At 42.9% G+C, this 10,358-nt stretch overlaps 2 protein-coding genes across 2 annotated transcripts; both read right to left on the minus strand.

Annotated features, from left to right (window-relative positions):
• Positions 1 to 256: 256 nt before the first annotated feature.
• Positions 257 to 3,178, minus strand: LOC127699948 (uncharacterized). Its single transcript, XM_052203322.1, has 2 exons — positions 2,809 to 3,178; positions 257 to 2,760 (listed from the first exon to the last, which is right to left on the minus strand). Exons 1-2 carry the CDS (start codon positions 3,176 to 3,178, stop codon positions 329 to 331), a joined length of 2,802 nt encoding a protein of 933 aa, XP_052059282.1. The 3' UTR covers positions 257 to 328.
• An 879-nt stretch (positions 3,179 to 4,057) lies between these two features.
• Positions 4,058 to 9,328, minus strand: LOC127699972 (uncharacterized; the record flags this gene model as incomplete). The annotated part of the gene is made up of 2 exons (XM_052203348.1): positions 9,271 to 9,328; positions 4,058 to 5,908 (listed from the first exon to the last, which is right to left on the minus strand). A coding segment is annotated over exon 2 (1,185 nt), but the record flags the coding sequence as incomplete, so codon positions are not given.
• Between the last annotated feature and the right edge of the window lie 1,030 nt (positions 9,329 to 10,358).

The raw sequence follows: 10,358 nt of genomic DNA on the forward strand, positions 1-10,358 counted from the left end.
ATTACTTTTCAATTAGTTGTTTTACACACATCAATATGATTACTAAAATAATGTGTACCAAAACATGAAACAAACATGAAAAAATGATAAAATGTTTACGAAAGACATTGGTATTTTAAAAAGAATAAACTTCTTATATCCAAATGGTGTGTCAGTCCACTGGAAAGACGAGTTTAAGCCAAAATTATCAAAGTATTTTTTATACCAGTTCATTCATTTTCCCAACTGAAGCATCGCCTAAACCACTAGAAAGACGTAAACTTTATATTCTTTATTCCGTCATATACTTGACCAGTTCAAGACAACTCCTTACACAAATGATGATGGCTTAAATACGACCCCCGGCTGGAGGATTCCACTTCACCATATGACCAGGTGTTTGTTGTGCTGTGTTTCCTAAACCATGTTGGCTTGGGCCACCAGGATTACGTTGCATTAGATCTAATAATTGTCGATGAGATATTTTTAAATTATTCAACAATTGTTGAGTGTTGGTAGGTGCATTTGGAGGAGGTGGAGGTATTCCCTGAGTGTTTGGATTGGACACGCCTAATAGCTGAAATCCTTGTCCAGGAGACATTTGTCCTTGTGAAAGGAATGAACCAAGTCCAGTTGGTGTTCCTTGACCGCCAGGTCCCTGCTGCCCAACTTGACCTGCCCCGTGTCCTTGACCTCCGTGACCTGGTTGTCGACCACCTTGACCTCCAATACCTGGTTGTTGACCACCATGTCCTTGACCTCCCAAACCTGGCTGTTGACCACCGTGTCCTCGACCCCCCACACCTGGTTGCTGACCGCCGTGTCCTTGACCTCCCATACCTGGTTGCTGACCGCCATGCCCTTGGGCTCCCAATCCTGGCTGTTGACCACCGTGTCCTCGACCTCCCATACCTGGTTGCTGACCACCGTGTCCTTGGCCTCCCAATCCTGGCTGTTGACCAGCATTTCCATGGCCTCCCATTCCTTGTTGTTGACCAGGATGTCCTTGACCTCCCATACCTGGTTGCTGACCGCCGTGTCCTTGGCCTCCCAATCCTGGCTGTTGACCAGCATTTCCATGGCCTCCCATTCCTTGTTGTTGACCAGGATGTCCTTGACCTCCCATACCTGGTTGCTGACCGCCGTGTCCTTGGCCTCCCAATCCTGGCTGTTGGCCAGCATGCCCTTGGCCTCCCATTCCTGGTTGTTGTCCACCACGTCTTTGACCTCCCATACCTGGTTGTTGACCACCGTGTCCTCCCATTCCTTGTTGTTGACCACCATGTCCTTGCCCTCCCATACCTGGTTGTTGACCTCCGTGTCCTTGTCCTCCTAAACCTCGTTGTTGACCACCATGTCCGTGACCTCCCATACCTGGTTGTTGACCACCAATTCCTTGGCCTCCCGTTCCAGGTTGTTGACCACCGTGTCCAGGACCTCCCTGACCTGGTTGAACACCATGTCCTTGACCTCCCATACCAGGCTGTTGTCCACCATGTCCTTGACCTCCCATACCTGGTTGTTGACCACCATGTCCCTGACCGGCCATTCCCGGTTGTTGACCACCATGTCCCTGACCGGCCATTCCCGGTTGTTGACCACCGTGTCCTAGGCCTCCTTGACCTGGTTGACCACCTTGTCCTTGTCCTCTCATACCTGGTTGGTGTCCATGACCAGTTGGTTGATGTCCCATTCTACTTCCTGGTAAAGCAGCGCCATGACCAGCAGGTTGTCCCATTCTACTTCCTGGTAATGCAGCACCATGACCACCAGGTTGTCCCATTCTGCTTCCTGGTAATGCAGCTCCCTGACCGCCAGGTTTTGGACCACTTCCAACAGAATTAATAGTTAAATGAATTAATACGTTTCCATTTGGAGGTTTTGGTGGTGGGGCTCCACCTGGCTGTTGCCCTTGTCCACCACCAGGCGTTGCGCCACCCTGTCCTGGTCGGTTTCTTCCCATAGGCAGTGCACCTCCTGGATACGCCGGATTACCACCCGGTTGTTGTCCTTGCCCACCAACAGGTTGTTGCCCATGTCCACCACCAGGTTGCTGTCCGTGTCCACCACCAGGTTGCTGTCCTTGTCCACCTCCAGGTTGCTGTCCATGTCCACCACCAGGTTGTCTTTGTCCACCACCAGGCATTGCGCCTCCCTGTCGGTTTCTTCCCATAGGTAGTGCACCGCCTGGATATGCTGGATTACCACCAGGTTGTCCATGTCCACCACCAGGTTGTGGCCTATGTCCACCACCAGGTTGTTGCCCAGGTCCACCACCGGGCTGTTGCCCATGTCCACCACCAGGTCTTTGCCCATGTCCACCACCAGGTTGCTGACCATGTCCACCACCAGGTTGTGGCCTATGTCCACCACCAGGCTGTTGCCCCGGTCCACCACCAGGCTGTTGCCCAGGTCCACCACCGGGCTGTTGCCCATGTCCACCACCAGGTCTTTGCCCATGTCCACCACCAGGTTGCTGACCATGTCCACCACCAAGTTGTGGCCTATGTCCACCACCAGGCTGTTGCCCCGGTCCACCACCAGGCTGTTGCCCAGGTCCACCACCAGGTTGTTGTCCGTGTCCACCACCAGGTTGTTGTCCGTGTCCACCACCAGGCTGTTGTGCATGTCCACCACCAGGTTGTTGCCCCGGTCCACCACCAGGCTGTTGCCCAGGTCCACCACCAGGTTGTTGTCCGTGTCCACCACCAGGCTGTTGTGCATGTCCACCACCCGGTTGTTGTCCGTGTCCACCACCAGGCTGTTGCCCATGTCCACCACCTGGTTGTTGCCCATGTCCACCACCAGGTTGTTGCCCATGTCCACCACCAGGTTGTTGTCCGTGTCCACCACCAGGTTGCTGTCCGTGTCCACCTCCAGGTTGCTGACCATGTCCACCACCAGGTTGTTGTCCTTGTCCACCACCAGGCATTGCGCCTCCCTGTCCTGGTCGGTTTCTTCCCATAGGCAGTGCACCTCCTGGATACGGCGGATTACCACCAGGTTGTTGTCCACGTCCACCACCAGGTTGTTGTCCATGTCTACCACCAGGTTGTTGCCCATGTCCACCACCAGGCTGTTGCCCATGTCCACCACCAGGTTGTTGTCCGTGTCCACCACCAGGTTGCTGTCCGTGTCCACCTCCAGGTTGCTGACCATGTCCAGCACCAGGTTGTTGTCCTTGTCCACCACCAGGCATTGCGCCTCCCTGTCCTGGTCGGTTTCTTCCCATAGGCAGTGCACCTCCTGGATACGGCGGATTACCACCAGGTTGTTGTCCACGTCCACCACCAGGCTGTTGCCCATGTCCACCACCAGGTTGTTGCCCATGTCCACCACCAGGCTGTTGGCCATGTCCACCACCAGGTTGTTGTCCGTGTCCACCACCAGGTATTGCACCTCCTTGTCCTGGTCGGTTTCTTCCCATAGGTAGTGCACCTCCTGGATACGCTGGATTACCACCAGGTTGTCCTTGCTGTCCTCTTGGTTGATTACCGCTGTTATGGATATGAATAGTTACTGCCGGTGGTGGAGGATTACCCTGAGGTTGATGTCCTTGGTTAGCAGGACGATAAGGTGGTCCCTGTCCGGGTTGATTTCCATGTCCACCACCAGGTTGTTGTCCGTGTCCACCACCAGGTTGTTGTCCGTGTCCACCACCAGGCTGTTGTCCACGTCCACCGCCAGGTTGTTGTCCACGTCCACCACCAGGTTGTGGTCCGTGTCCACCACCAGGTTGTCCGTGTCCACCACCAGGCTGTTGTCCATGTCCACCGCCAGGTTGTTGTCCAGGTCCACCACCAGGTTGTTGTCCGTGTCCACCACCAGGCTGTTGTCCGTGTCCACCACCAGGTTGTTGCCCATGTCCACCACCAGGTTGTTGTCCGTGTCCACCACCAGGCTGTTGTCGGTGTCCACCTCCAGGCATTCCTGGTTGACCTCCCACAGGATTTCCATGAGGACCAGGCCCTGATGCAGCATTTGTTTGTGCTGGTGTGTTTCTAAACAGCTGTCCATTAAATGGATATGGCATATTTCCAGGCTGGTTACCTGGTTGATGTCCGCGATTTCTTCTGCTCGGAAGTGGACTTCCAGGGAACAAAGAACCAATGCCTGGTGGGTTCATACTACTAGGTAGGGTACCTCCCAACAAAGGAGAACCACCCCTTCCTGGTCGGTTCCTTCCTCCAGGCAGAGCACCTCCTGGATACATTGGATTACCACCGGGCTGGTTTCCCATTCCAGGGAGACCTCCCTGTCTAGGTCGGCCTCTTCCACTAGGCAGTGCACCTCCCTGTCCTGGTCGACTTCTTCCACTAGGCAGTGCACCTCCCTGTCCGGGTCGGCTTCTTCCACTAGGTAGTGCACCTCCCTGTCCTGGTCGGCTTCTTCCACTAGGCAATGCACCTCCTGGATACGCCGGATTACCACCTGGCTGTGCTCTCCGACTGCTGCTTCCAGCTCCAACTGTAACGGGTCCAGGATTCTGCGAAGCGTTGTTTTTGTGACCATTATTTGTACCATGGAAACCAGTAGAAAAGTTTGGATTCATGCCCACATTAGATGGGCTAAACTGTGCTCGATGATTTTTATTCGATACTGCATTGTTCACAGGAAGGTTGTTCACTACATTAAGATGAATTTGTGTTCCGGGAGGTGCCGGAGCTGGTGTTGTACCTTGACGAGGTCGTTGCCTTTGTCCACCACCAGGTTGTTGTCCGTGTCCACCACCAGGTTGTTGTCCGTGTCCACCACCAGGTTGTTGTCCATGTCCACCACCAGGCTGTTGTCCGTGTCCACCACCAGGTTGTTGTCCGTGTCCACCACCAGGCTGTTGTCCATGTCTACCACCAGGTTGTGGTCCGTGTCCGCCGCCAGGCTGCTGCCCATGTCCGCCAATAGGCATATGTCCATGTCCACCACCAGGTTGTTGACCGTGTCCACCACCAGGTTGTTGACCGTGTCCACCACCAGGTTGTTGACCGTGTCCACCACCAGGTTGTTGACCGTGTCCACCACCCGGTTGATATGGTTGACCACTAGGCATCTGACCTTGAGGTAGATGTCCTTGCGCATTTGGCTGTCTTCTACGACCCATGGGTCTAGCACCACCTTGCGAAGTTGCATTGCCTGCGCTAGAGTAATAGTTGGTGATATGAATGTTGTTAATATTGTTTTTAACATCTGTTTTATGTATTGTACTGTTAACTTTTGTGTTTCCTGTATCTTTGTTAACTTGTAAAGTATTACCACTATTCACCATTACATCTTTCACAAAATTCTGCAAGCTGTTTGGTGATCCTTGTGACGGTTTATTTGGGGATCCTTGTCCGAGGTTATTACCTCGACCACCTGGTTGGTTTCCACCCCTTGCTGGTCGATTCCCTTGCCCAATTGGCTTGACCCCTTGGGAAGTAGGATTGAGTGCTGGACCATTATGCTGTTTTCCTATATGGGACAAGACATTTGCATTTTTTGCCAGTACAACAGTACGGTGAATTTTCGGCACCTTTGATCTTATTATAGATGGAACTCTAATTTCACGTATATGAACTATCGGCAATTGTTGTAAATTTTGTAACTCTTTAGGTAGTCCGAATATGTTAGTATGTTGTTGGACAGTAGAATGTAATTTTGATTGCAGAATTGGAACTAGGTATTGGCCTTTTTTTGATCTAATTGTATTACCATTCTTTTGTGCCTCTCTTAGTTGCTGCAGAATATTGTTACTAGGATAAGACACTTTCCTGTAAGCAGGAAGAGATTTACCAACGGATGGATTAAACTGTGAGTTTTGTTGTGATCCTATTGTAGAGTCAATATTAGCTATATTAGCTGTGACTATATTAGTTTTTCTGCTGTTGTTTATTCTATATCCACGCAATGGTATTCGGATTTTTCGTTCAATATATTGTGGTTTTGGCGCACTCTGAAATTATACAAGCAAGAGTTAAGTAAAATATTTTACATCTTTTTTTGGCATCTCGTTATGTGTTGTTGTCGTTCTCATAAAACTTACAAGTAGAAAATGTAAATCGGTTATAAAACTCCGTAGTACATAGCATGGTTTTTAGCACAGGTGAACACGACCCCAAAGGTAGCCTAGGTTAAGTTATAAGTTCAAACGCCTCATTGTAAGACAAGTGTATAAGCCTGATAGTTTGACTATTGCATAAACCTGATAGTGTATAGGGTGTGTATGTTCGCAGTTACATACTGTCTGACCGGGATCGATAAAACCTTCAAACTTTTTGAGACTTTTCCACACTTAAGAACTTAACTAGCAACTCGTTATATGGCAGTAAGAGACCTGTTTGAACTCCGACCCTAGCAATGTTCAAGAAGCAGGTCATTTTTTCTCCACCGAAATTATTGAAAGTGTTAACTCTGATATCCTTGCTTTGGATGAAGTATTTGTCACTGAATATTAAACATTCATGCAATCGTAATTCCACGGTATGGCCTTCTAAACAATAGAACGTCTTTTTGATTACGAAAAGATTAAACATAGACAATGTATTTATCTGTCAAATAGTTAATTGTCAATGCATGTCTTAAATTTGTGCGAATACAAAATTTTTGAATGAAATAAAAAAGTAAAAACAGTTTTAACGAAATTCAGCACACTAACAAAAACAAACAACTGTTTGTGATATGTGATGTTTTTTTTTTTTCATATTCGTTTTTGTTTGAGAAAGATACTGCTCATGGGTGGTATATATGCGGATGGTCAGGATTTTATCGAAACCGTTATTCAATATTGATTTTTACATATGATTTAATAATTATAACTAAGTAGACTACCATAGAAATACTTATATGCCATAATCAAGATTTAAGTTCACTTATTTCTGTCTATGTGGCAAGATGATTTTAATAAACAAAGCTTTTAAAATCACTAGATAAGAATTGTCGACCCTTACGTAGTGCCTCGGTTCATTCCAAGTAGTCGGTGATACTCGTTTGCTCAATATTTAGTTATTGGGTAATGTTTGATGGACTTTATAGTTACTGTCGTTTTCTTTTCGCTATTGTTTTGTCTATACTTCTTGGGTTTAGTATTTTATTTGACCTTGTTAACAATTTTTGATTCGAGCGTCACTGATGAGTCTTTTGTAGATGAAACGCGCGTCTGGCGCAAATACAAAATTTCAATCCTGGTATCTATGATGAGTTTATTTGTATTTACCCCTTGATTTTTTATCACTGTTAAGGTAGGACAAAACAATTTAATGGTGTAAACATTTGTAAGATGATTGATGTAACGGCTTCGTAACGATATCAAATAGCACATTGCGATTGTACGCAAAGCACTTAAAAGAAAGTCATTATAATGTGTTCCAGTAAGGTGACATGTCTATCTGCATGCTATAACATTTGCACTGAATGTAAAGCCCTTTTACTCAGAAAATAGTAGATACAGCTCGGGTATTCCAAAATTGTATACTCAGAGGTAAATGGCCTTAACAATTTCGTAATTTCAGTACGTTTAGATATATACTTTGGAATACAACACGATACCATCAGTTTAACCTTTAAAATTGGTCAATTGTGTACTGGATAATAACACATAACTTTGACCGATCTATATTTAGTTTGGTTCGCCTGTGTAAACTGGGTATTCATGAGTTGCCACTCATATTTCATAAAAGAAATTGTGTATTTTCTGACTTTTATTTAAAATCTTTTTAATAATTTTATTGTTTTAAAAAAAGTAGGCCTTTTTATGGTGACATAAGTTTTAGTTGTTAGTTCTAATGGAACGAACTTAGAAATATAATTATATATCACGTGCCCAATCAGTTTGTTTAAGAAACCGCATGATTAATTAAAAATTAATAAATGCTAAAGAATGTAAGGCATGTAATTGTTATATATTTATAAAAAATCTACTAATGGATTACATTATGCAATGAAAATATCATTACGGCAGACATAATTGATTAAATGTAAACAGTGACGTCCGGAGAAGCGGCGTAACTTAAATATAAATTATAATTAACGCAAGTATCGGATATGGAGATGCATTTGTTAATGCTGCTGAAATATAGTTCAGGTTGGGTTACCTCGGATTTACTGTAAACGAATCTCAAATAGGATATTGACTAAGATGTCCAAATTACAAATGCATTATATGTATTTGAGATCGGACAGATACCTAAGTAAATTACAAATTAACGTCGCTTTACCGGTCGTTTATAGTCATTGTATTAATACTACAAATATGGTTGTACTCTAAAACATGCAGAAATCTTGTTGCTTTAAAAACGTCCAATAAATACTAAATGATAAAGATGATGATATTAAAAGTATTACATACATGCAAAAGTATTGTAAAGAATAATAAATTTTCGTTCTCGTATTTCCCTTGAACAGCCGTGTATCAAATCATGGGTAGAAAACTTCATCTAGGATACTAGGCAAATGCTGGTTTTAATAGACAATGCTTTTATATTCACTATTTTAAGCAAGAAATACCGACCCTTCCTTATCATCTGAGTACAACCCGTGAATTGGTGCTCAGACAAGGGTATGCCAGACGTTGGTCAATTTTTTTTGCACGTTAAGAGTTTCAATTTTCAATTTTCATTGGGAAGTATTCCCTTAATTACTAGTAAGTGTTATCATTTTTATTAGCAGATATTTGTTTTATTTAAACAGGATGTGTTTCAGTTTTAGGTACTATTATCATTTGACACTACCCTTACGTCTTTAATACATTGTTAATTACTAAAATATTTGAATTAATATTAGTGTTTGATTAATAATTGTATTAGGATCAGTGTTTTAATAATATGCGTATGTTAGAATCTACATCTGTTACCGAACGTTGCCTCGAGAAAGGGAACCAGTCTTTATTGCTTCTGTGTATTAGGGATTTCCACTGTAAACGGGAAGAAGTTTATATGTTTATAGTTGTCATGGAGACAAATGTCATATCTTGAGTATTAATATAAAACATATTGTGTTTTAGATGTAAGCACTTCTTATTTTATCACAATTACATTGATATTATTTGTGATCAGATGAATGAGAAAATCACAGAGTTTTAGGATCATTTATCTCAATTTACCACGCGTTTACGAATGCTGAGCATTATCCATACAAATTGGAATGTTCGCTTATGCTTAAACATACAATAAATTTAGTATCAATTGTAAAAAAAAATAATAGTACCTAGGTGAGTCAGTGCCATGGAAATTACAGTAGTTTTTGCAAGAATATATAATTCAAGTTCACATGTAATGGAAAAAAAATGTTGGTTACAATATAAATTAGTAATTTACTTACTACAGTATTAGTGAATAGAGATTCTGTTATATCGATCCAAGCTATAAACAATAACAAGCTTGCTATCGAACATGATGAAATAATCCGAATCCTCATGTTGCTACCTCTGTTACAAACGACAACCACCGTGTAACTAGCGAAAATTCTCACCTTGCTTTTTAAACCCCAATGTATCACTAACTACTTTAATTTATTCATTAAGTTATTAAATGTCATAAACTTATTGTTTTATTAGCTGTATTAAAATCACTTTGAATAATTAATTATTAATTGTCGATTGTGGGATACATGCAGTGTTACCATGCTTGTCAATGTGTGGTTTGTAATGTTTGATAAGCGTTTCATCTATAACTACCTTTTTCAAAAAACGTCGGAAATTTGTATCGACACTTCTGGTATTAGTGTGACTTGTGGTTTATAACATAAACGTTGTATTTATTGTTTAGAAATAAATTTATCTATACTAATTTTACCATGTCAGTTTTTAATTTTCATTGATGTTAATGACATATTATTGATAAGGAATTCTTGTTCTACTCGTTTTTCAATAAGAATAATGTCATGGTAAAGCATTTAAATGTAACATAAAAGTGGATGTTGTTTTATCATGGTCGTTCTTACATTTGTGTCTAAGTGTGGCGTTATATGCATGCCAAGGAAGTCAACGACATATCAAGTATTGAGCAGAACGTTTGAATATGTAATATGAAAAATGATTTTTGATTTGATGAATTTAAAATATCTAAATTTTATTGCCATGGTCAGTTTTAAATGGAAAGACTTAAAACGTATTTGTGAAAAGAATTGGTTTGATTTATTTGTTGTTGTTTGTATTGAATTTATGAATTCTTCAATGTCGGGAATATTCCTTTAAAGTGGGTTTACAGCTTACCCGTCTTGAACCATCTTAACATTGATGACATATTTGTTAATGGACATAAATCAAACAGCAGGGGAGAAATCCCACACAGACATTTATTTTTTATTGGTAAAATATGAAAGTGTCGGTGCATTTGTAATAAGGTGAAAGCAACTATTAATTGTAAGACGACCAACAAAAACGCTTTTCTTTAGGTTAAGTTCTTTAT

The sequence above is a fragment of the Mytilus californianus genome, unplaced genomic scaffold (genome assembly GCF_021869535.1).
Source record: "Mytilus californianus isolate M0D057914Y unplaced genomic scaffold, xbMytCali1.0.p SCAF_45, whole genome shotgun sequence".
NCBI classification, from domain to species: Eukaryota; Metazoa; Mollusca; class Bivalvia; order Mytilida; family Mytilidae; genus Mytilus; species Mytilus californianus.